General features: G+C 41.7%; 1 protein-coding gene across 2 annotated transcripts in view; it reads right to left on the bottom strand.

Moving 5' to 3' along the window:
* The window catches only part of scube1 (signal peptide, CUB domain, EGF-like 1), a 64,539-nt gene that overhangs the window by 5,065 nt on the left and 32,764 nt on the right, over positions 1–26,710 (bottom strand). The window contains exons 6-13 of one of the 2 annotated variants that reach the window (XM_030774104.1): positions 26,412–26,528; positions 21,378–21,467; positions 12,214–12,330; positions 4,544–4,666; positions 3,232–3,348; positions 2,756–2,878; positions 2,391–2,510; positions 198–296 (exon numbers count right to left, since the gene is read on the bottom strand). In XM_030774104.1, the coding sequence (XP_030629964.1) occupies positions 198–296; positions 2,391–2,510; positions 2,756–2,878; positions 3,232–3,348; positions 4,544–4,666; positions 12,214–12,330; positions 21,378–21,467; positions 26,412–26,528 (906 nt within the window). The remainder of the gene's footprint in view (positions 1–197; positions 297–2,390; positions 2,511–2,755; positions 2,879–3,231; positions 3,349–4,543; positions 4,667–12,213; positions 12,331–21,377; positions 21,468–26,411; positions 26,529–26,710) is intronic. The other variant, XM_030774113.1, reaches the window with a different exon arrangement.

Here is a 26,710-nt window from a genome sequence, read left to right as displayed (position 1 = left end):
GATGGGGGAAATGAGTCATGTACTAGAAATGAGACAAAATCAATGAAATTAAATTCCGAATATGAAGTGTGTGGAAGCACATGTCTGTGTGTGTGCATGAGAGAAGGAGGGAGGCTGGGTGTGTGCATACGTGCATGCGTGTGTGTGTGTGTGTGTGTGTGTGTGTGTGTGTGTGTGTGTGTGTGTGTGTGTTTTACCTGTGCAACTGTGTAGAGAGGTTGTGGTGTTCCTCTTCTGTGGTACTTTACCAGACTGCACTGGTACTCCACAGCTCAGTGTGTAACTGTTCTCTGAGTCTAAGGCACACAGATAACAGACAAACAGTAGACACATGTTAATACTACTAGTAACGCTGATAGAGTACAACAACGTGACACTGTATGTGTTGTGTGTGTGTGTGTGCACATGTGTGTGTGCGTATGCGTGCGCATGTCTTTGTATTTGTGTGTGTGTGTGTGTGTGTTTATGTGTGTGTGTGCACATGTGTTTGTGTCTGTGTATGTGAGTGTGTGTGTGTGTGTGTGTGTTTCTTTCAGAAAGGAAAGGCTTTGGCTCTCAGTATGACAGAGCACTGCTGAGCTGTCTGGAGAGCCACTGGCCTCAGTTTGGCCTCACCACAAATCGTCCAATGGCAGGCTGAGTATTTCTGTTGGACTACAACCGCCAGCCCAGGAGCGCACAGGATTAAAAGAGGTTTTATATGACTTTAGTGCTCCTCATATGAACCCAAAGAGACTATAAAAATATACACACATGAACAAGCACACATACATTTACATTTTCAATATATATTTATCAACAGGGACACCGGGGATTAGAGGTGAGTTTATATGGTTTTTCATTCACTATACAATCAACTATGCATTCATTCTCTCTCTCTCTCTCTCTCTCTCTCTCTCTCTCTTTTTCTCTCTCTCTCTCTCTCTCTCTCTCTCTCTCTCTCAAACACGCATAGTTGGACATGAAAAGAAAATCACTAAATACATAAAGCGAGAGATGATTGAATGCCTATGTTTTTGGATGCCTGACTTGGTCTCCCCCTTTTTTTTGAGAAAAGACATAAAAGCAAATATTTCACTTAGTGTTCAGGAGCCATTTATCACTCTCACACACGTACACACATAGTGCAGCCAACTCAAATGCAGGCTTCGTTTATTTAGAATAAAACGGATGTACGCCCGGAAACAGACCGGCATTACGGAATGTAATCCCTCTCAAGATGTGTCCATAATTTAAGAGCTGTCGAAAGGAGCACCATCACTCATTTTGTAAGCGGCCAGTCCATAGCAGCAAAACTCTGAGCCACACAAACACGGTAGAGGAAAGCATGCACTAACCATGGAATCCAGTGGAATCCAATTACATTTCAAGAAAATGCTAAGTACCAGACACTTACAAAGACTGAGATACCATTGTAATACTGGAGTCATAAACAAATGCTTTGCTCTGCTCTCTCTCTCTTTCCCACTCTCTCTCTCTCTCTCTCTCTCTCTCTCTCTCTCTCGCTCTCTCTCACTGCTCTCAATGTATTTGAGCTCTGAAAGTAATTTTAATAAAAGAATTCAAATAATAATCAAAATAAGAACAGGAATCTCAGATGCTGGTGATGTGAAAATGAAATACAGCAGCACCAACCACAAAGTTAACTGCAAGCTTATGAGAAGTACAATACACACAGAATTATGATTTGCCATAAGGTTCCTTTACATTGTCCATCATCCTTACTTAGACTGATCAGAGTAACTTCAGCATCTAGTAGTTTGAGCCAGCACAACCCCATGACTTACTCTGACTGGACTGATACTGCTGAACTGCACTTCACATGTTACAGCCTCCAAAATGTGATGACTACTTTAGACCACTAGAGGTCAGTAGAGGGTAGATAATGTTCACTATGACAGCACAGCACAATCAAAAATGACAGGTACCATCCAAAATAGTTTTCAACCACTTTTACCATTTCAACCATTTCATTCTAATGAATGAGTACTTCTACTGTGATTTTCATACGTGAAATAAATTTTAGTGGCCTGGACTGTGCTCAACTGGATGGGAGGTTCAATAATGGATTTTGGAGGAAATGACCACAGATTGTACTGTGGTTTGGAGAACAGCAGCGTGTGGTTGTGTGGGCTATGAGTTGGACATGTGTCACTCAAAGCTGCTCAGAGGTTTGATATTAGCCACATGGAGGTTGTGTGTTGCATTCTATTTGCAGGAAGTGCATGTGTGTCACACACATATCGTGTGTATGTTGTAGGACTACCATGAGAGCTTTGAGAAGGTTGCAGATAGGCTACCTAGAAGTTTCAAGACATTTAGTCTGTACTGCGTGGATGTTGAGAGTGCATGTTTTTGTTTTATTTTGAGTTGTTTCTTGAGGCACTGACCTGCGACGAAAAGGGCGTTAGATGGACAGGATAGCGAGCACACCTCCTCTCCACCTGTCTTGGTACAGCTGAGCTGAGCACGAGGGGCTGGTTTACCATTGGGCAGACACTTCACTGCCTCTGAGAGACAAGCAGGGTCACATTACCATGGCAACGTCAGACACACCTCACATACATGCATGAACACAGACACACACACCCACACACACAAACAAACACAGGAAAGGAGGGGAGAGGAGAGGAGAGGAGAGGAGAGGAGAGGAGAGGAGAGGAGAGGAGAGGAGAGGAGAGGAGAGGAGTGGAGAGGAGTGGAGAGGAGAGGAGAGGAGAGGAGAGGAGGTAGAAAGTTGATAAGAAGAGCTTACCAATGCAATCTTTCTTATTCCAGTGCAGTTTCTGTCCAGGCGGGCACACACACTCATAGCTACCTTGTGTGTTCACACATCCATGTTCACAGCTCCCGTTATTTATGCTGCACTCATCAATATCTGTAGCACGCGCACACACACACACACACACACACACACACACACACACACACACACACAAAGTTATGTTCAGTGGAATCAGACCTGGTTATCAATGACAGTCACTTGGTTGCACCCAGTCTATGGAAACATACTGTCTTTCTCTCTCCCCTTCTCTTTCTCTCCATAACAGTCTGTCAATACTTCCCCACTTTTTCTCTGTCAAACTCCAGTTTTATCTCATCTTCATCTCACTTTCTGATCCCATTCTCTCCTCTCCTAGATCTTTACTGAGTGCCACACTCACCGTTTTAGCATATATCCCTGTGTGTGTGTGTCTGTGTGTGTGTGTGTGTGTGTGTGTGTGTGCTTACCTCCACAGTGTGTAAGACCATATAGTATGTAACCCTTATGACACACGCACTCGAAGCTGCCTGGATAATTGATGCAGATGTGATCGCATGTCCTCTCAAAGGAACACTCGTCAATATCTGTGTGTGAGGGGAAAGAGAAACATGAATAACTTATCAAAACAGAGACAAGCATTAACTGGTCACAAGATAGCCTTAAACAAACTGGAAAAAGTAAATGGCCCCAAGTGAGAAATCATAATTTTGATGATTCAAAGTTAGCAAAAGATATAACATGAATAGTTGTGAGGCTGCCATACTACTTAACAAATGCTATGAGTGAAAAGTTTCAAAAGCTTCCTTTGATTTTATTGCCTTTGGCCTTTAGTATTGCAGCCTCCACATCTTCCATTTACTTAAAGCTGCTCATTGATGGGCCTAATGGTTAAGGTTGGGTTTACTGGTCCAGTGCTGAGGCTACGGTGCAAGTACAGCACTATGGCAAAAATAAGGCAAATATGAATTTAGCATCAGCAGACAGATTGACAGAGAGAGAGAGAGAGAGAGAGAAAGGTAATAGGAGATGAGAGAGTAGGATGAGAGTGGGTGAGACAGAGAAAGAAACAGAGGCAGTTTGACTTTAAATTTTTTTATTCAACCTGTGCTAGTATTTCAAATCAAGAAGCCAACAGTGCCAAGACACACAGCTTACACAACTTCATATGGGACACTGTGCTCTCATTCGATAGATCCAAGTAACCACAGCCCTCCCAGCTCCCACCCTGTCTCTCTCTCACTCTTTCTCTCAGCTCTCTCTCGTCTGTCTCTCTCTCTCTTTCTCTCTCTCTCTCGCTCTCTCTCTCTAAGTCTCTCTCTCTGTCTCACACACAGGCACACCAACACAAACGTGCGTGCGCACACATACACACACACAAAGATATCCTGAAATGGGGTGGTGTGGTGTATTTGGTGCACTTAAAATCATTTTTCTTTGTGTCCTAACTCCTGCTCTGACATGTTTTGAGGAATCTGATCACATGCTCCTCCAACACCAAATGCACAACCACACACACACATACACACGCGCACACACACATGGACTCAATCACTCACAAGCATACACGTTCAGTCTTCCTCCAATAAGCCCTGATTACAAACCAGAGAAAACATAAGCACACAACAGTGTGTTACTCAGACAGTCATTCTGGGACTCAGTGGCTCCTTGGCATAAATCTTGGCTGAGTAAATATTATTGCTATGTTCTTTGTGAGGGTTAGAGATGCATTTTGGAAGCAGCGTCAGGTAAGGGTTTGATTTACAGGTGTCAGTGACTCACCTTGACAAGTGCGTTCATTAGTGAGGAGTTTATGACCTTTCTGACAGCTGCACTCAAAACTGCCCACAGTGTTCCTGCAGAAGTGGTCACACCCTCCGTTATTCTCCAAACATTCGTCTATATCTGTACACGGTGAGACAGAGAGAGAGAGAGAGAGAGAGAGAGAGAGAGACAGTGAGCCTTGAAAAGAATTGTGTGCATGATGAAACACTCAACACTAGGGAAAGGTAAGGAAACAGTGATTACAAGTATTGTAAGTCTCACATACACACACTCACTCTCATAGACACATACCACAGATAGGGAAACACATGCATCCACTTTTGGACTAAACATCTTAAATCTTGCAGCCAATGCTGGCAAGACATCTGCAACCCAATAAAGTGCCAATCTAGTCAACTAATGTTGGGGGAATCAATTTTTGTGTGTGTGTGTGTGTGTGTGTGTGTGTGTGTATGTGTGTGTGTGTATGTGTGTGTGTGTGTGAGAGAGAGTGTAGGACTGAGTTGGGGTTTCCTCTAGAGTTACTTAAATAGATGAAGCAAACAGAAGTTGGCCCCAATTTGGGCTAATATTAACTGAACAGAAGCAGTAAAGAAAGTTTCCATAAAAAGTCAGACCACAGAAATACATTCCAGAATTGCACTACACGTCATTCTGAGTCACGCACCTACACACACAAACACACAAACACAAATGCAAAAATACGCACACACGTAAACACACACAAGCGCCCACATACACGTACACATACACATGTGCAAGAGTACACACACACACACACACACACTGTGCCAGAGCACACATAGTGCCAGGACAAGACTAAATGAGATGTTTACAAACCAATTCATTTTCATAGTCTCCATTTATTCATATAGTTTTTTCTGCTCTCTTTCATTTGTGTCTTTTATTTACTTTTCCCCTTCACTAGATTTTTTCTTTATTTGTGTATTCATGCCCTCGATCCTCCCTTTAATACAACAAAGCTTTCAACATAAGGCACTCTTGTTTGTGTGTGTGTGTGTGTGTGTGTGTGTGTGTGTGTGTGTGGGGGGGGGGGGGGGTTTGTATAGTCTCTACCAAGCTCAGGGGTCCCAGCTCTGCATAACTCAGTGACTGACATCAAATACAATCTATATCATCTATTCTCTCCTTCAGGTCTACACAGAAATGAATTCAGGAAGGGTAGTCTGAATAAAAGAAAACTGGAAAAACAAATAAAGAGTTCAGGGAATACAAATAATGAATCTACTGCAAAGGAGTCAGGAAATGAGTTAAATGCATACATAGTTAGAACCACTGTTCACTGTGCACCTTGAAAAACATGCTAACTCTTTCACACAGAAAAACACACAAATTACTGATAAGGTATAGCAGATAGCCTGTGGCTATTAGAGGGATGCCAGCGTTCAAACTGTTGGCACATCTCATTCCAGCCCACATCCCCCACAAGTGCCTTTACCTCTCTCTCTCTCTCTCTCTCTCTCTCTCTCCCTCTCTCTCTCTCTCTCTCTCTCCCTCTCCAAACAGCCTACTTACCCTCCTTAATCTCTGCTTCTCTCTCTCTCTTCCTAATCTCTTTTTCATACTGTTTAGAGAAGAGAGAGAAAGAGACTGAGGATGAGAGAAGAGAAGAGAAGAGAAGAGAAGAGAAGAGAAGAGAAGAGAAGAGAAGAGAAGAGAAGAGAAGAGAAGAGAAGTCTGCAAGCCAACAGGAGCCAAATCTTTTTTTTGACTGGCGTGCTAAGTGATGAAAACTGGTCGAGATTAGTGCTGAAGCCAGGCAGCTCAACAGTAAGTGGAGCAAGAGACAGACTGGGACCATGGCCAAGGCAGAACGCAGAGCCAGTCCAGGACAAATGACCTGAGATCAGTTAGACAATTTCACTCTTTCCCCTGTTTCATGATGCTGCAAATATACCTGATCTAAGATCAGCATGCTGCAGAGCAGGGAGAATCCAGGTTCTGTACACACTGACTGAACACCTAAGACCACAATAACTAAAAGAGAGAACATTCTAAAATTCCCAAGAAAGTGACCAAAGCTTCCCTTCATTTCAGTTAAGCAAAACTTTCTTTTGGCATCCTTGTTCGGTTCGACTACTTCTCCTTCAAGACATCATTATCCTCCTTTATTTATATCTCCAAGCGGACCACTGCGGAGACAATGAGCTCCAGTACTGCGTAGAATAAGGCACGAAAGCCTGATTCTACCCAATACACAAACATAAAACTCTTAATCAAAGGAACAGAAGTTATCTGATGCTGTCAAATTCTGTTTGTATGTCTTTTCTCAGTAATACATAGTTTAGGGACAAGAAACCCTTCCTTAGCAATGTTAGAGAAGGGTTTTCTTGCATGCATGTTTTTCACTCCAGTACAGTTGAGGTCGTTGGTTTAGATGCTCTACGGTGCTTTGATTATTTAAGGTTCAGGGTGTGCAGGACAAGAGTTACTGACCCCTGACATAAACCTGTCATGTCAAGCTACTGACCTTGTCTTCAGACCTGAGGCAAAACACAAGAAACCAGAGTAAAATTTAAAAATACCAGACAGAGGCTAAAATCTCAGATATTTCCCAAATATACACTTAATTTACTAAATATCCCCTATTGTTCATGTCTTAGTACAGTGACCACCATTAACACTGTACTGCCTTCTTTTACCACTGGATAGAATACATTCACCGATTCACTGAATATTGAAAACCTCCGTCATCTGAAGCCATAATACTGAACCAAAGTAAACTCTAGGCTACAGACAGTAAGTTGATAAACTGTATAATTTCAAATAAACAGTGCAGCAGCATGTGATAAGTTAATACAACATTTTATCATACTCTTGATCTTTCTGAAGGTTAAAAGGTCAAATGTTCTGTCACTTTTCAGACGTGTCTTATGCTAGGCTGTCAGAGAGGGGCTTCATTGGGATCTGATTGGTTGATAAGAGCTCACATACATCAGCCAAAGGGGGTCATGGGCTCTGTTCAGGACCTAAGGGTAATATTTAATCAGTGTTGACTGCTCACTTCCTGTCTACCTGTCAGCCTGTACTTCTGTGGAAAGTTCCCTCAGGTGCTGACTGTGTTACCACACTGACTATTCGTATTTTTCAGCCAACAGACTTTGATTAGAACATGATCTACAGCAAAACTGGTATGAGAGAGAGACATATAGGTCCATAAATATTTCAGATATCTCTCTGTGTATTTGTATATGTGAGAGAAACACAGAGAGAGAGGGGGGAGAGAGAGGGAGAGAGAGAGAGAGAGAGAGAGAGAGAGAAAATAAGGTGACTGTTCTGAAGTTGTCTGCTTCTAATTGCATAGTGATCAAGTAAATACAAAGGCATTACAGCCAAAATGTAACAAACTGTGCCTTACACTCTCTCCTTTACTCAACAAGACTGCTGGATAGACTGGCACAAATTCCCAAACAGACAAACACACACACACACACATACACACACACACACACACACACACACACACACACACACACACACACACACAGAGAAATAAACACATACTGTCAGAAGCACACTGAGAAACAGTGTCCATTGCTACACAGCACTGCAGCCAGGAGCCAGCAATACAGCACATAATGAACTTTAATTGCCTTAAATAAGCTTTAAGCTCAAGAAAATACATTAAACATTAGCACATCTTGAAATGATATAAAAGGCTGTGTGTATGTGTGTGTGTGCATGTGTGTGTGTGTGTGTGAGAGAGAGAGAGTGAGAGAGAAGGTGCGAGAAAGTAAGAGGGAGACATAGGGAAAGAGACATAGACAGAGAGAAATGACCGTTGATTATAATGTAAATAAGGTGAGGGAGAACCATGAATCTGACCAGTAGCATACACTCACAAAGATACAGGAAAATAAGAAAAGAAAAGAAAAGAATAGAAAAGAAAAGAATAGAAAAGAAAAGAATAGAAAAGAAAAGAAAAGAAAAGAAAAGAAAAGAAGTCTCCTGTCTGTAAAGGCTCACAGTAAGAATGCTGAATCCCCTTTGGCTAACAGGCTCAGGGTCCATTCTGAAATGGTGTACAGTTTTACCAAATATTCAGAAAGAAAAAAAAAAGCAATTAAAAGTAATACATTGCGGAAACACGATACCTCCGCAAATAATTTTGGCTTGAGCATGGCATATCATTTTCAGAAAACACAACATGCAGATGGTTCTGGGCTGCACACCTCAGGACGGCTAATCTCAGAGAAATGCAGGCCTCTAGTATGTCTGTGTATTTTTCTGAGATTTAAACACCCTGTTTTATTTGCTTTGTTCATAAAGGGATTTCTCCATGTAATAACACGGGCTCTGTGCGTCGAGCTCGTCCAAAAGAACGACCCGCGGCTGCAGCAGAACAATAAAAACAACTACACTGGGCCCGTGGAGTCCACTGAGGCTTGAGTCATCTGAGGTGACGGTGGCCCACTGCAATGGTGCAGATTACCAGACCTGACACATCTTAATACCAGGGATTTTTCAAAGTGGCGGAGCTTAGTATCTGATAGAGAAAGAGAGGGGGGGGGGCAGAGGAGAGATACAGGGATGGAAAGAAGAGACAGTCAAGAGAAAAGAGGTTATGGCAAGTGAAAGGTCACCTCCTGGAGCCTGTGTCTGTGTTGTGTAATCACACAGAAACTCTCTCTGCTTTTTTCAGACGACAAACAGTGCAGGGAACGGAAAAGACTTTAGCACTGACTGATGAAGCTCCATTTAGAGGTAAACAAGCATCTCTGCCTTTTTAAAATGATTCTTATAAATAGTATTTTATTCACATGCTTAATGTGGACTGTTCAAGAGTGGAGGACTAACTAATCAACTCACTCATTCTCTCATACATGTTTTCGTCTTCATCGTCCCCAACCCCCCAGCACCCCCCCCCCACACACACACACACACCAAACTCATTCTCCTGATTATTTGCTTTCTAATCCACACACAGCCTTGTCATAATATGATAATGGAACTGCACCAAGTCATTAGTATGTGTCTGTCTTTCAGCTCTAATGCTGCATTTCAACTCATACATCAGTTTAGTCTCACACAGACAGGTATGTAGACCAGTGGGAACGTGTCTCAGGTACCCAGTCCACCAGACCTGGGAGACACAAACACACACTGTACATCCACACATAACTCATCCAGCCCTGACAACCATATACATGCACCTTCTAATCAAACATCTGGAAACCGTTCACAATCACTTCAATCGCTCTCTTTTTCTTTTCCCCCTTCTCTTCCTCTGCCATGTATCACTGTTCCTCTCATTTCTCTCCCTCTCGCTGCAGTTTGCCTCTTCCCCTTTCTCCATCTCTCACTCTCTCTCTCTCTCTCTCTCTCTCTCTCCCTCTCCCTCTCTCTCTCCCTCTCTGTGCGTTAAAGCCAGTGTCTGTCATCGGGCTGGCGGGCCTGTCTTGTCTGTCATCACAGATGAAAGGGCCTTTATCAGACACAGGGGATTTAAACATGCCCTAAATAGTTTATATTGAAATGATTATGTTACTGAGGCAAGACCAGGCAGGTCCCTACGAGACCAGAACACACAGAGACAGAGCGAGAGAAAAGAGAGAAAGAAAGGAGAATAATAGAGGACAAATCAAGAGAGAGTGCTTTCTAATCAAAGTGTACCAGAACTGTTGCCTCACTACACCATTATCCGCATCAGAAGCGCTTTTATGAAGACTGAGCCTTCCCCCTTCAGCTCAATAATACTGTCACACACACACACACACACACACACACACACACACACATCCTAAAAACACAATCTCACAAGGTTAAATAACTGCCACAGGCTAATATTGAGCACTGCATCAAAGTAATTTGTGGTTTGCTTTTTATGTTTAGGCTGTCTAGTTCTTAAAGTCAATGTTCACAATGGACCTACAGGGTAATTACATAATCTGTAGTTCTGATTTATAGCCACTGAGGACAATAATTACAATCTAATTACAGACATAGCAGAGCTATCATTACTAGTGCAATGGGATTCAGCTGGTGTCAATGGTTGTGTTTATTCCATTGAAACAGGAAATGAGGTCATCAAAAACACACTAATTCAGTAATATAGCTTAAAGGACAATGAGGCAGCAGAAATTACAGAAGTGGACGATAAAAGGCAAACACATCAGAGTAAAGCTGTTTAACCACCCTGGATTCAGGTTGAGAAATGAAAAAGCTATTTAGAAGAATGGGTTGCTCATTAATGGCTTTTATAAAGCCCTGAATAGAGCTTTTAGTTTGTCAAAGGAAATCTCTGATCCATGTACAAGTCAAGCCTCACCATGCTTAGATGAAAAAGACTACATAGCTCAGTGATACAGTGATCAGATGTGACATGATGGACCTAATTACAAGGGAGGGGTACCACCAGGCCAATCAACATCCATCTTTCCCCTTGCCCTCACACACATATACACACATAAAAACTATACTACAGTAATGACATTAGCAATAATGTTATACACAGTTTCATTCGACAGAAACATTTGAATCAATAGAAAACTGATTCGAAAAGTCTGCAAGTTGTCCTCAGGATGGCACTGTGTGAGTGCCTGTGTGAGTGCGTGTATGTGTGTGTGTGTGTGTGTGTGTGTGTGTGTGAGTGCGTGTGTGTGTGTGTGTGTGTGTGTCTGTCAGGCTTGGGGGTTTGTGTGTGGGCCTCACTGATCAAACAATGAGGGGTTTGCTGAGCCGTCTTACTGTGGTGCGCAGACAGAGCTGTCTGCTTTATTTTACACACATACGTGCCACATTCTCTCCCTGCCCGAAGAAGAGTCACATGACCACGCCACATCGCTATGGCAACCACTCTGCGCCAAAAACCGCCATTTCAAGTACTGTCTGTGCTGTGAGTGACCTTTCTTTGTGAGGGCATCCACACTGAAACTTGAATTCATGATAAATACTCAATCACACACACATACACACAAACACTCTCTCTCTCTTTCTCTCTCTCTCTCTCTCTTTCTCTCTCTCTCTCTATCTCTCTCTCTCACTCTCTCTCTCTCTCTACTACATGATAAAAATAGATTGGCTACATAGTTCTCAGTGACTTGAAGTTCTTACAATAAGTGTTCAAAACAGTTCCTCTGTCCCTCTCCACTAAGGTCACTGTGTCCACGGGTGTATTAGCGTTTGTTTAGAGAGAGAACCTACCATCACTCTGAGCCAAGATCACTTAGCGCCAGCTTGCCTCTTAAACGACAGCCATTGACGTCAGAGCTGGAATTTCGGAAGCAAAATCGCTTCGCAGCATGAGCAACAACAACAACAGCAACCACATCAGTCTATTCCACATGAGTGCACATAAAGACAGGGACGGAGATCTCACACACACACACACACACACACACACACATACATACACACATACAATACAAACACACACAAACACAAACACACACACAGACACACACACACATACACACAAACACACTAACACACCTGCGTGTGCACACGCACACATTGTGATTCCTTACTATCCCAAACAGTGGAATTCATTTAATAATGTGCACTCAATTTAACCTGAGTCTTCTGGTCTAAATACGGGAAATCTAAAATTACACTTGAATATCCCCAAGCACACCTTATGAGGAGAAAAGACATTCAAGAATGTTCATGCAGTGATCATACAAACACACACACACACACACACTGACCTTTACAGGTTTTGCCGTCAGGTTGCAGGGTAAAACCCACTGGGCAGCTGCAGCGTACCCCGGTGGCTGTGTCCTTACACGTGCGATCGCAGCCGCCATTGTTCACTGCGCAGGTCTCTGAGTAAAGACACACACAGCACGGAAGACACAGGGAGAAGTAAGGCAATAACACACAATCATGATTCCCATTCACACATCATCTGAGGACTTGTGAGGAAAATATGGACCCACTTTTCACATAGGACAGTTAACACACAGAAATACGTACATTCATATACAAGACAAGTTACTGGTATCAAATTGCTTTATATTACACTTACATACTACTTGTTCCTTTTTATAGAAATGGCAAGTAGTATGTAATGAATAATCATGGGCATCTTCCAAAATAACTGTGTAACTACTGAAGTATACACGTTCAAGGCCTTCTCACATAAATTTGAAATATTAAAAGAATTTGAAGAAAATTGAGACAGTAACTCAATAAATAACTACCTCCTGTAGTCATTTCATCCTCTGAAATAGTGAATTTAATGTAATACACCATTTTAAGAATTATAAATGTTTGAAAATGTATTTAAACCTTTTATAAATTACAGTGAAAGGGAAAAACAACCAACAGTGAACTGAGAATTACAAGATAATCTCTGATCACCCCCCCCCCCCCTCTCCCCATACTCCAATCGCTTCACTGCTTTGGAGTTCAAATGACAATATACAGAGACTGAGAGAGAGAGAGAGAGAGAGAGAGAGAGAGAGAGAGAGAGAGCAGCATATGGTTAAATCCAAAAAAAAAGGAAACTAACTAATAGCAGCATATGTGAGCATTCAGTCCATTAGTCAGGTCTCACAGGCTTCGGTATCTGCAGGAGTGAAGGTGGGTTAAGTGCTTTAGGAGGAGAAAAGTAAAGGTGAGTAAAGAAACTACCAATATTTATACAGTAGTTCACATTGTTAGATGTATCAGCAGTGTGTCAGTTATGTATAAATTATGTAAGGTGTGAGAGGCACAATAGGCTTGGAGCTCAGACTGATTACTACAGGTCTGTTTCCAAGGAAATCATACTATCCAAAGTGTAACATGAAGAGCTGACCTTGGTCTGATAAATGTATGAAGTTATGCAAATAATTTCTCCTGTCACATTCCTCTACACTGCTCCCTTTCCTTGTGACTTTGCTCTCTTAATGAAGAGGTTGAACCTACAGAAATCATGGGCTGATATTTATATAAGTTCTGTCAGAATTTTAGTAACTTTTGAATAAAACAACACCAGGTAAAGACGCATTGGGGATAGTGTTGAGTAATTCAAATATTTCATATATTCAGTTGACATGTGTCTGATAAGGACAGTATTCTAAGGACAGAATTGGTAAGTACATTCAAACCAGCCATATTAGGATCATTGACATACAATTTGAAATGCCTATATAGGTGTATGGACATATAATTTCAAAAGTATAATCATATAGGCTTGATTTGCTAATCTCTAAGAGTGATTAAATTGGTTGCATTATTTCTGAACATAAATTATATTGGCGCAAGGTACGAAACGGAGGAGATCAAGGGATTTTTGTGTGAAGACATTAGAAGTCTTACCAATGGTAAGAATTTCAAGAAAACATGACATGCCAAGAATGAGAACCAACCACACGAGCTCACTGGTGAATCAAAGCTCAAAAGCATTGTTTTATTCCTTTATAAAACAAGCTTTTGTTGCATTTTTAATACACAGCCACTAAATATTCCGAATTTTCATATTTTTCCGCAACAAGTTTTGAAGCAAACTTTTTCCATGAAATCTTTCATCATAGCACATGTTTCTCTGAAACATAATGTTTTAATGAAACTCAGTGTACTCATGTTCTCTGAATGTTTAAACCTGCTTGAGAGAGCCCTGCTTTAAGCCAGCTGCTTGAGGTTGCAAAGTTTATTTGTCATACAGTGGTGGCTGACTCTTTGTATCAACAATTTTAATGATCTTTTATTTTTTTTTCTCATTGGCTGAATGATTTTTCATCTCAACATTTGTCCACTTCCTTAAGTGAATCATGGAGGATTTTTTTTAATTGTGTCCATACTTTATCAACATGGAGACAAGGAAACAATCAGGTTTTTGGCATGACGACACCGAAAGCAACACATGAACATGCTGGCATTGGCAAACATAAAGAGATCCAACAAGCTAACCCACACGGTCGGCTCAGCTGTTCAGCACCTCCCGGAACCTCTACACAGAGTAGTGCCAAGCATATTGGAAAAAGGACTTCCACAATGCCCCAAAGGCTCTGTTTTAGCCAAAGACTCATCCCTCTGAACTGCACTACTGAAAGATTCAACAACACTTTCCTACCAACAGTTAGATGGCTCTAGAACAGCGTAGTATAGTGATGTACTCTTACCATTTAAATGTTTCTTTTTACAAGCCTTAAGCGTTTTAATCTAATATTTTTTATTCTTCTATAAAATGCTATTACATAAAGGAATGGGGAACAATAAAGTGTATCTTGTCATTTCCAATGGATCACTGACATGTGTGCCAACAAACACTTTCTGCTTGTTTTTACTTGTCAGACATTCATAGTTAGTTAACTGTATGCTGTCTGCTTATTCATAGCAGTTCTTAAAGTAAACTAGGAAGTCCATAGCATTAAACTATTCGACAATACAAATGACATGCAAAATAACCCCTAAGCACCAGTTGAAAGAATGACAGTGCAATATACACAGATATAGTGAAAGAGAGAGAGAGAGAGAGAGAGAGAGAGAGAGAGAGCAAATTTCTCATTCAGAGATTTCCAGATCAAAACTTTTCCAGAAAAAGTGAATTTACTCCGTGGTATTGAGGGGCATTCTAAGCCCAGATGAGAGATTTTGCCTCTGGAGGAAAGACAGAAGAGACTGTCTTTTGAGTCACCATGGCTGTATGCTGAAATACAGCCTTCACGGATAGGGGCTGGGGAACACAGGTCAATCAACAAATCCCGAGACTAAAACAGAAGGAATTTGGTTTTGGAGGAGAGCAGGAGAGAACAGGAGGATAGATGCTCCATCTTCAGCAAGATAGTTTGTCTAAGGGTGACTGGAGTTGGTCTCTGTTAATGACTGTAAATGATTTATTTGCAGTGGGGAGGATCCTGTCATTAGCAGCTAACGCTAGAGGCTAATCCTGTAGCACATACACTAAGTGTCTAACAGCTGGACTTTTTTTACAGCTCGAGGCCATAACTGTACACAGAACATGTATACACACACACACACACACACACACACACAGGTCTTACAAAGGCAAAGTTCTAACCCAATAAACCTCTAACCCAATCTCTCTCTCTCTCTCTCTCTCTCTCTCTCTCTCTGCTTGTCTGTCTCTGTCTCGTGCGAGTGCGCCCATTAAAAGGCCTCCAAAAACATGGACAGTGGGCGTAGCCAGCCACAAAACCAGGCGTGTCAGGGGAGGCAGAGTTATTGGACTGATGGATGGGTGTGTTTAATGGCGGTGGTGATTGTGGTTAAGGTTGGTGAGCATTTCTCTCTGGTGACAGACAAAGATTCCTCAGCTCTCATGTGCGTATGAACATGGTCCTATTGGCCAAGTGCCAGTAAAAACCAACACACACACACACACACATACTTACATCCCTGGTATCCTCCTCCTCTAGATTCCCCGCACACCTTTCACCAGTCCATGCATTTCCCACTCACACATAACCTCACCAAACATCTCACACACATACAAAAACATATACAAGTGTGTCTGAGTGCACACACATATAAAAACATATACAACATATAAAAAGTCTCACTCAAGGGAAACGTGTGTGTGTGCACTCAGACACACACACACACATACACATACACCCTCACTGCAAGTTCACATAGTAGACTAACAGTGACAATAATAGATTTGAATGATGTACCAGTGATAATAAAGACATAAAAAAGATAAAAGAGATTCAGTATCAGTTAATATGAGACAGGCATTACTGATGAGAATATCAGGCTATGACAACGAGACATATATCAATGTAAATAAAGGTAAATACTGACAATGCTAGTATATAAATGTCTACAGTCATTACTAACGAGACACAGCTGAAGTGCAAACCATCATATTGTACTTCACTTGTATCTTCACAAGCCTCAAAGTCATGACACACGCTCACACACACACACACACACACACACACACACACACACACACACACACTTAAACAAGCCTCAAGAAACTGAGCTACCCAGCAACTCAAGGAGTCCAAGCTGAGCAGAGCAGCAGCTGGCCAGAGGTGTGTGAGGTTTATTTGAGCCCCAGTACCCGGGGTAAACGCATCAGCCATCACTCTACGCAGTGACTCTACATGTGGCCTCCATCAGGATGTTTATTTAAATGAAATACCTTAAATTCCCTGACAGTTTAGTGGCTACTAAACACCTCTTTGTATTCTCACCCTCAGTGTGTCTCTCCTACATTTCCCTTCCATACCTGCTCTCAGTAGGAGTTTTTCTTTTCCTTGACACTGAGTTTCTATTTTAATTTGTCAGTAGCCTATTGGTCACATCTTCATGCTGTTGGCTACAGCTGTGACTGCAGGGCAGACAGAGGAGAGAATGCTGAGTGTCAAATCTAACATATGACTGTGGCAGGATCTTGCCCAGCAGAAAAGCACAGTCCATTACACACACACACACACACACACAGAGCAGCTCCTCCGCAACATACCGAAATGTCTTGCCATATTTCTGTAAAAAACAGTCCAAAGAGCAAATCTTTACAAAACCTGACAAGTCAAATTAAATGTAAGCATCAGATTGTCAAAAAAAAACAACAACAAAAAAAACCCCACAACAAATCACTCAAGTAGCTTTGATAAGGATATTTTGTGGGATCTACATTAAAGTAGTGTCAGCTATGGTAGGACTGGTGTAAAAGGGATCATTGAGATTTTGTCTGAGACTACAAAAACTAAGAGCAGAATTAAGTGTATGCTGTGACCCAGTCTGCGTCACGTAATAATAATTCGCCAAGATCATGGATGAAGATGGAGCATAGCACAAACTTTCCCACTACAACCTTCCATCTCCCTGTAAGGTTTGGTCATGCCTTCACAACCTCTTCCAACTGCACCTTTCTCCTCCAACTGCACCTTTCCAACTGCACCTTTCTCTGAGAACAAGCTTCAAACTCAGCAGTAGTTAGAAGCTTGTACTGCTACTACAGTGTCAGCTGAGGTATCAAGGCAATTAAAAAGTAAAAGAGCTCCATGAGAATCATATTCTACACTCAGGGTTTCCCCTATAGTTTTCATCTTGATGAGTGGAGAGATTTAAATAGAATCCCTATGGAAATCTCTGTTGATGCAAATATGCTTTTCCAGTTCTAATCACAAATATATTTATGAGTAAAGATATATACCATGGAAAAATTACATCAAATATTTATTCATTATGTTTGACTGAATTAGTAACAAGTGACACTGGTTATATTAATGATAAAGCAGAAACTATACAACACTTTTCTACCAACTTCTTTTCTTTTTTAAATTAACTGTATTTTATCAAAATAAAGTTAATTTGATCAAAATACAGTCAGATAGTTTGGTTTCATCGGGACTGCAAGGTTGAGATGGTCATTCATGGCATGTCACATTTTTTAGGGTTTTTTGTCTTCAAAAGAGAGAGCAAACAGCAGTAGTCCATCAGAGAGAAAACATGGAAGGAAAGGTGAGAATGGACAGATGCAGGAGGTGTGAAATCTTGCTCCAGAGCACACTGTCACCAGACCTGGTATGTAGACACAGAGCCTTAGGTGTTTAGGATTTACATGGATATCTGACCAACTGAAAACATGGACATTCTTCTGTATGCAAGGAGAGTCCTTAAGTCACAGCTAAACCCTGAGATCCTAAGATACCAAACTTCAAATTATTCACTATTATTACAGTTTACAGTGAATGATAGTATCCACCAAAAAAGAGGCTTCGGTTGCTGCTGACGGGGGAAAAAAGAGGAATTAATATGAGCAGAGGAAATTTTGTACTATTCTACAAGAATGATGTTACAGCTACCCTCCTAAGTCAGGATGCCCACATAAATGAAGCGAAATACAATGGGGGTTTTTTTGTCATTTTTTGTTTTTGTTTTTTTAGATGTGTAATCAAAATGAGATATTTAACTGAAATATTAATGGTGAGCACTGATTTACAGAATTTATATGAATACCACATCCATTTTATGATACGCTTCAAAATATTGATAAAATCTGGTAATTTAGCGTGCTTCAGAGTATACATGAACTAGTGTGGACACTGACTTGATGCTAGGGAGGACACAGTTAGATTGATTTACAAACTACTTTTGGGCCAAAAGACTCTACCATTTCAGTGGAGCATTCAGTCCTTGCAAAGACCTGACTGGTCAATCTCATAAAGTAAAGTATCACATCTCCCCTAATGAAATAGAAAACAACAGTTTCCAATTTATATTAATGATACATGAGTCCTCAGTGAAGTTAAAGGTCTGTAAATGTAGCTCAAAGAAATGTGTTGGCTTTAGTTGAAACTAAGCTAAATTAAATGGCCTGAGCATGGATTCCTCTTGGTATTCAACCAATTCTTAAATCCCAGAGCAGTAAATCATATAGTGTAGGCCACTGTTTAGGCAATAAATACGCCACAAATTTTCCAGCACAACTGAACAGTTCATAGGCTCCATAAATGTTGTGATTCTTCAGGGCAGACTGGAAATTTTGCTGTGATCTTCAGCCTAGTTTTGCAACAGAGTCGTGCAAGTATTACATGTTAACCACTGGAACCTAAACAAGTTAAGATCGTAGCTAATTGCTTTGTAGCAGCTCTACTGTTGCATTAGGACTGGGATAAAGATAAGGATGGAACAATTTTAAAATGAAATGGCTTGCTTCAGTTCTAGAACAATGTTGATCATTAGCACTTCAATATTGCAGTCAGAAACTGCATTGAAGAATTAATTTCATTGCCCATCGCAAATGATGACTTTGCAAAATCAAACAGGCACAAATTCAAGCAAACAAAAGATGTATGCATGCTCAGACAGCCCAACACACACATGTGTATCTGTGAACACATATTCTCCTATTTGTCCTAACAAAAGAACAGAATTATTACTGTCACCTTGCAATGTCACAAGAAATTAGGAACTCTAATTTTTTTTAATACCTAGTAAATGCACTTGGCAAACAAATCTTCCTTTTCATTGTATGTTTTAAATATTGAAAATAAAAAGGTGATGAATTAAGGAATGTAAAGATGAACTACAAATGAAACTAAAGGGCAAGATAAGGAAGCACAGTTCCATGGTCAGTAAAGAGTGTTAGTGAGTTTAGTGTGGGTGATATCAGTCATTAGTCTGTCCAGATCTCTCCTAAAGGGAAAAAAGCTATATCATTAGGAAAAGTACGATTAGGTGGAGAGAAAGAAAGACATGATAAAAGAGGTTCCTATGAGTAACTCACAAGCTGTATCATAACCATTTCCAGCAGGACCATCCTTGGCCAAAACTGGAATGTATTTTTAAGATCTGAATTTATTGGATTTGCTTTCCTCAGACAAACTGTGGTTGGTGCAGATTTGCTGTGATGAAAAATTAATCATTTTATTTTGTGACTCAAGGAACCATACAGAATGAAAGGGAGAGATGCTAGAAAAGAACTCAACATCCATTCATCCAACCATTCATTCATCCATCCATCCATTCATCTTTGGATGGTTTCTTTCACTTGATCATGTGCTTGTTAACTCATAGTCCAGCCCCTTGCTAAGCAAACATCTTGACCATGGCATTCATCCAGTGCAGTACAAAATCCCATTAACCTGCATGTGTCTGCTTGAATGTGTGTGAACGTGTTAAAGAACGAGTTTAAAGTTGCCCCCCCCCCCCCACCCCCCTTCCCTCTGGTTCCCCATGCATAAAAACCCTGAGGTCTTGTGTGTCTTGTGTATCTATTTTCACTCAGTAGGGTTTTACAGTGGCGGCAGTCTGGGCCCAATTAAGATAACACTGCTCCTAACAGCAGTGTTTCTCACCGTAAATCTGATCCTTCAGCCGGCTTTAGGAGCCCAACAGAGCTCCCCCCCCCCCCCGCCGCCATTACATCACTGAGTGAAATCAAGGCAGACCTAAATCCTCATCTGAACTCAATGTAATCTATTTGAATTTATGGAGACAATTCTGATGGGTTGTAATATAGTAACTAAGATCCTTTGTTTATTAGCATTGGATGTGGCCTTGCCCCGGTTAGCTATTTCTGTGGAGACAAGCTCTGGACACCTTGGGGTCTGGACGGTGTGGGGAGAGGTGACAGGATCTCAGAGTTAGTTATCAGACACCAGGACTATGGGGGATACAGTTGAAGGCGAACGTTATTAAATGGTAGTATCTGTCATGGCCAAAGATGGCTATATCAGGCTAACACCAATGACACTGTGGACTAAATCTGCCAAACCCGCCACCCCACTTCCCACCACTCACACTGGAGCATCATGGACAGAGGTAGGCACTGAAAATGTTGGTTGGCTTTTTGCCCAAACTGTACACCAGTACCTTCAGTATCCTGAGAGTCCATGGAAGAGCAGATAAATCCAGTTGTTTTTTGTTCTGTTTTTTTCCAAAAAACAGAATTTTCAAATGGGCAAGAATTTTAACCCCTTTTAATGCTTTGTCCTGTTTTTTTTGTTTGTTTGTTTGTTTTTTGCATACAGGATAAATGAGTCCACCAAATATTATTAAATGCTTCTTATAGAATGACTGAAAAAAAACCCCATCATGGAACATAATCTTGTGGCCTTCTCTGTTAATTCTCACTCTACAACCAAATGGTTATAGATTTTAATCCATGGTATCTTTGGTGCTGCCAATAGCCAATGGTTAGTTCTCAAAACCTACTGCACAGTCCTCATCCAGGGATCAGAGGAAGGTTGAGAACAGGCATGGAAAAGTGAGGAACCTTCTTTTTTTCTCGTACTCTCTCGTTTCATGAGACATAACAATACCAACAGGTGACTTCAAGGGGTGGGGAGAAAAATAACCTTTGTAAAGTAAACAAATAAAAAAAGGACAGGGAGAAGAAAAGGGGCAAAAGGAAAATAAGCACAAGCGCCATGGCAACACATAGAAAGAGGAAGAAAAGAGTTACCCATAAGTAGACGCCGTTTCACCCGCTTGTCCACATCAGCTACTGACGTGGTATTGAACTCAGAGCTCTCAATTGCAGCCTCATCTTTCTCTAAAACACAAGTGACAGGGGACAAACAGGGAGCAGTAGGTTAATGAGAAGCCCAATGTCCACCGCCCACACAGACAGCCCTGCTACTGACCGCCCGGTCTCAAGCGCCCCCTCACAGACGTCTGGAACAAACAGACTGCTCTCCTAGACTGCTGTCACAGACATCTGATCACAGACATCTGGTCACAGACACCCAGTCACAGACAGACTAAACGACAGACACCTGATCACAGATGCCAAGAGAAGGTTAAAAAACTAAATAAATAGGTAAATGAATAAAACCGATGCTCGATCACAGGTGTCTGATCGCAGATGTCCAATCACAGAAGCCATAACACAGACACCTGGTCATAAGCGCCCCGTCACAGATGCTCGATCAAGGACGCCCAATCACAGACGCCTGGAGCAGACAGACTGGTTACAGACGTCTGGACACAGACTGCCCGACCCTCTTGGCGTTTGAGCACAAACCAAAGCCAAGAAGCAAGAAGCCGTGAAGAAGCGCAAAATATCCCTGTTAGAGTGTTAATTAAAAAGAAAAATAAGTTAAAAAAAAAAAATTAAAAATCCCCCAAAATATAGCATGAGCAGTCTCATTACTATGTTACTATACTATAGTGGGGAGGACATACAGGAAGTTTAAATGAGAAATAAATTCTTTTTTAAGATTTTGGGGAAGGGGTTGGGAGGGGATGCTGGCATTGACATTTGTTGCTGTTGCCGTTGTAGTTCCTGTCTTCCATATCAAATGGCCGCACACTTACTGCAGTGACAGAGCAGAGGAGAAGAGGAGAAATAGAGAGAGATAGAAAGGGAAGGATGGGCACACGTCTACAACAACCTGCGTGACTGAAGAATGAAGAGTGGAGAGAAAGGCAGAGAAACAGAGGAATCAGAGTGACAGAGGGCTAAAAGAACAAGGGGATGTCAGAAGAATGGGTAAAAGATGAAATGAAAGAAAGAGGGAGTTGGGGAGAGATGGGAGGGGAGGCATGCGAGGAGGAGAAGTGTATGGTAGAGTCTGGGGCAGCGCTGGTTGCCTGTTTGTCTATGGAACACATCACAACTGGCTTTGACAGTCAAGTCAATGCAGGAAACTCTGTTCCTGAGCAAGAGAGTTATAGGAGGGGAGATACTTAAGCTAGGTCAATACAGATCAGGGGGCGGGGGGCGGGGGGGGTTAACTCAGCATGCAGATGTCCAGCACAGCACTGGTGTTAGAATCAGAAGGGGGTGGGGTTTATGGGCCTAGATGTGCCAATTGTGGAGAGAGAGGTAAAGGGGGCAGAAGAGATCATTAAACGCTGGGAATGCAATGCAAGGAAGTGGACTCATTTCACTACTCAGGGCAATTCAACATAATAGAGCAGACGAAGCTTTGATGCTCAGTGTCTCAGAATGAGGGGCCACAAAAAGCCTCTTCATCTCCTAGTCCTGTACTGCTTGTTAGCAGACAGGCTAAAGCTCCTAAATGTATGGAGGATTCTATACTCTACCGAGCTTCCACTAATCAAAGGATGACAAAGAGTGTGAAGGAGTGTGAGAGAATGTATAGATCTGTGTGTGTGTTTGTGTGTGTGTGTGTGTGTGTGTGTGTTAAAGAAAGAGAGAGAGCCAGAGAGAGAGAGCGAAAAAGGAGTGTGTGCACTAAGAGGAGAGAGGGGGATTGTGAGAATTCTATGCTGGCCCAATAGAACTAAGGGACACAGCAAGAAAAAATGGCCCATTTGGAAGGACACCGCCAATCAAAGGTTTAAGTGGGCACAAAAAACAGAAATCAAAACAGAGGACAAAGTAAATCATTAATCCACTACCACTAGTATGAATAAAGTAACCAATGCACTACCATAAAGAACAGGGGTTACAATTAAGGTCTAGCCATTTAAGTAAGGAGGAAATACCAAATCAAAAGAAAACAAAAGAAAAGAGTGAAATACAAATACAAATATTCATGCAGGCAGATGAGCGCTTGTGTGTTAGAAACAGAGGGAGCAGACACACAAGCCAATTAGATAAAAAGTGAGAAAGAAAGACTGAGAGAAAGAGAGCAAAAGTGATAGAGAGAGAGAGAGAGAGAGAGAGAAAGAGAGAGAGAAAGACAAATAGAGTACATGCATCTGGCATGAAGAAAGAGAGGGAGCCAAGTTCCAAAACTCTACATGGACAGAGGGTGTCAAACGAGTGGGGGTGAGGGGGGGGTGAGGCCGGTTTTGTGGCGGTTGTAGTATGACAGAGTTGGGTTCATGCTTGTTGTGGAAGTTTGAGGGCGGGGCCATTGGCTGGCTGGTTTCAGAGAGGTCAAGAGGGGTGAAGCTCTTTGTTTGATTGGTCAGGTAGTTTGGAGGATGGAGTAAAGTCAAAGTTCTTTTTTTTTTCCTTTCATTTTTTGGGGCACTACTTTGGATCAGGCTGCAATTGAGACACTCTAATTGAGTTCAGTCTCTGATTCTTTTCCATAGATATTCCCCTTGATTTCACAGTCTGTTTCTACATATATATTTTTTCATTCTGAATCACCCTTTTAAACTGCAGACAAGACAGGCAATCAGTAACTTTCACCAGAGAGGCAGGAGAGAGAGAGGAGGAAGCACAAGGACGCTACAAAACAGGTGCAAAAAGGGAGACCTAGAGAAGTACTACACACAGGATCAAAAAGGGGGAACCTAAAAAAGCACTACACACAGGGAGAGACCAGACTCACACAGCACACGCACGTAGACCACAGAGGGGGTCTGAGAGAGACTGAGAGGGAAAGAGGAAGAAAGAGAGAAAGGCAGGGGGGTTTGGTCTTAATGCTCCTCTTCTGGTGCCGGTGGTTGTAAGCTCCGTGGATGCTGGAAGGAAAGAGTGTTTTCACTACAGTGACTGTCTGTGGGACATGAGGCTATTAGAACATGAGGAAAGGGTCGAGGGATTACCCCACTGAGAAACTTCATCAGTATTCAGCAATCAGCAGGAGTGACAAAACACTCACACACACACACACACACACACGCACACACACACACACATACACACACACTCACACACACTTTCATTTACAACTTCATTATTCCACTGTGTTTCATGATAAAAGGTTTGTGTGTGTGTGTGTGTGTGTGTGTGTGTGTGTGTGTGTGTGTGTGTGTGTGTGTAGGTCTGTGTGTAGGTATGTCTGTTTGCTTTTGTGTGTGTGTACAAAGAAAGGTAAGTAAACAGTAGTACATTAAATACAATTAATAAACAACAACAATAACAGCACCTGTGTGGAGATACATGTAGAACTGTGATGGTATTAGGAAAAAACAAGAAATATTACAAATCACATTTAAGAAAAAGAATAAGAAATTCATCTTGAGCCTTGTCCAAGGAAAAGTCTGGAATGCAGGTCACATAACCAGGTTGTGATGCTGGTTTGGCATGACAATATGGAGAGGATATGTAACACCAAGGTGTCACGAGGCTTTCATAATGTGTTTCCTGTCTGTGAATGCACACAGGCTACAATCCTAGCACTGTGTGACTGATGGTCATCCATGACAAACTGACCGGGTCCAAAAGAACACCCGTGGGCAGCACACAAAGTCACATATCCATGAGATCCACTCAAACAGAACTGCCAGCAAGCCACAGTCCAAAGCCGCCAGACAACATCATACATCCCCATATTCAACCATGTCTGCTGGTAACTCCAGATACTTTAAACACAAACACACACACACACACACACACACACACACAAACACACACACAAACACACACACGTACACCGTCTGGAACATTTTCTGCTTACGCACACTCTAGAGTAATGATAAATGGTGACTTTCAATGCTAAACTCGGGGCGTAAAAACTCACACATGCACAGAAAGAGGTTTGGGACCTGCCAATGGGCCGTGGCTGATTGTGCAATTTGACATTCAGAAAGCCTTGTTCCAGAGACAGCTGAGACGCAAGGGAGCAACTAACGCTGCGCCTTCTCCGCAAAAAGATGCTCCGCTCCATTAGCAAGGTTCTGGAGAGGTTTTTTTCTTCTCTACGAAAAAGTAACTGAAGTCCAGCAAAAGAAGAGGAGAAAAAAAAAAAAGGAAAAAAAAAAAAGAAACGGTCGAGCCCAAAGCAAAATGCGGCACCAAGGGAAAAAAAAGCATAAAACTCAGCTTACCTGAAGCAGGTCATTAGTCTTCAACAAATCCAAAAAAGGACAAAGAAAAAATTTCCTCTCCATTTCATAGATTTGGACTTCTTGGATATGGCCACGCCCGCTCGGAGCGTAAACCTTTTCCCTTTTGGCAAACGTGGCAGATCACTGCTGCTTGAATTGTTGGCGTTTCTGCCGTTGTGAAGATAAATGTACTTTTGAAACTGGTGGAGCTTTTAATGACCAACTTTCCATTGCCCCATCTTCCCTTACCAAACACCACCCAAAAATCTTGCATTTCCCCCATCCCACACACATACACACACACTCTCCACCTTCCCAGCCCAGGCCAACATGACATCTGAGCTTCCTCATTTACTGTATTTGTGCATGTAACTTGCAACTAAATTGGATGTAATCAATTTAATTCATAATCTAAGGCCAGAAAAAATTCTCTTTTCCACTGGACAGTCCACCCATGAAGGAAACTGCCAATAAGAGAGCTGTCTCCAATTAAAAGGAGCACTAATGGAGCATACTGCGGAGTTAAATATTAAATGTTCCTGTTTTTTTCTCTTTCCCTCTCTTTCCGTCTGTCTGTATAAGCATCATGAGGCCAGGGCTTCAGAGAGTAGAAGTGGTCTCTTGTGTTGGCTTATTCAAATTTTCCTTTACCGGCCCCACACCATTCAGAGCTATACTGACACAAATGCAAAGAAATAATATTAATATATATTCAAAATATATTCAGTTACGGAGAATGAGTACATGTTTTCTGTGTGTGTGTGTGTCTGTGTGTGTGTGTGTGTGTGTGTGTGTGACTCACCAATGCAGGTCTTGCTGTCAGAGTGCAGAGCATATTTTTGGTGACAGCCACACACTGGGCCATGGTCAGTATCATCACAAGTGTGCTGGCAACCGCCGTTTCCGTAGTTACACGTCACTGAAGACACATGACAATTGTTAGGATGTCTTGAAATGCTTATACCAACATACACATACACCTACAAATATCCATACACACCAAAAGATCCACAAACTACAAGTTTGTATTCAGCAGCAAACAGAACTGGTGCTGAAAATGGAACTATGGGAGGAAACACAGAATTTTTTCAGAGTAGCCAT

The sequence above is a fragment of the Chanos chanos genome, chromosome 1 (assembly GCF_902362185.1).
Source record: "Chanos chanos chromosome 1, fChaCha1.1, whole genome shotgun sequence".
In the NCBI taxonomy this organism is placed as follows: domain Eukaryota; kingdom Metazoa; phylum Chordata; class Actinopteri; order Gonorynchiformes; family Chanidae; genus Chanos; species Chanos chanos.
The sequence above is the reverse complement of the archived record's forward strand: the minus strand, read 5'-3'. Positions and strand labels throughout refer to the sequence as shown.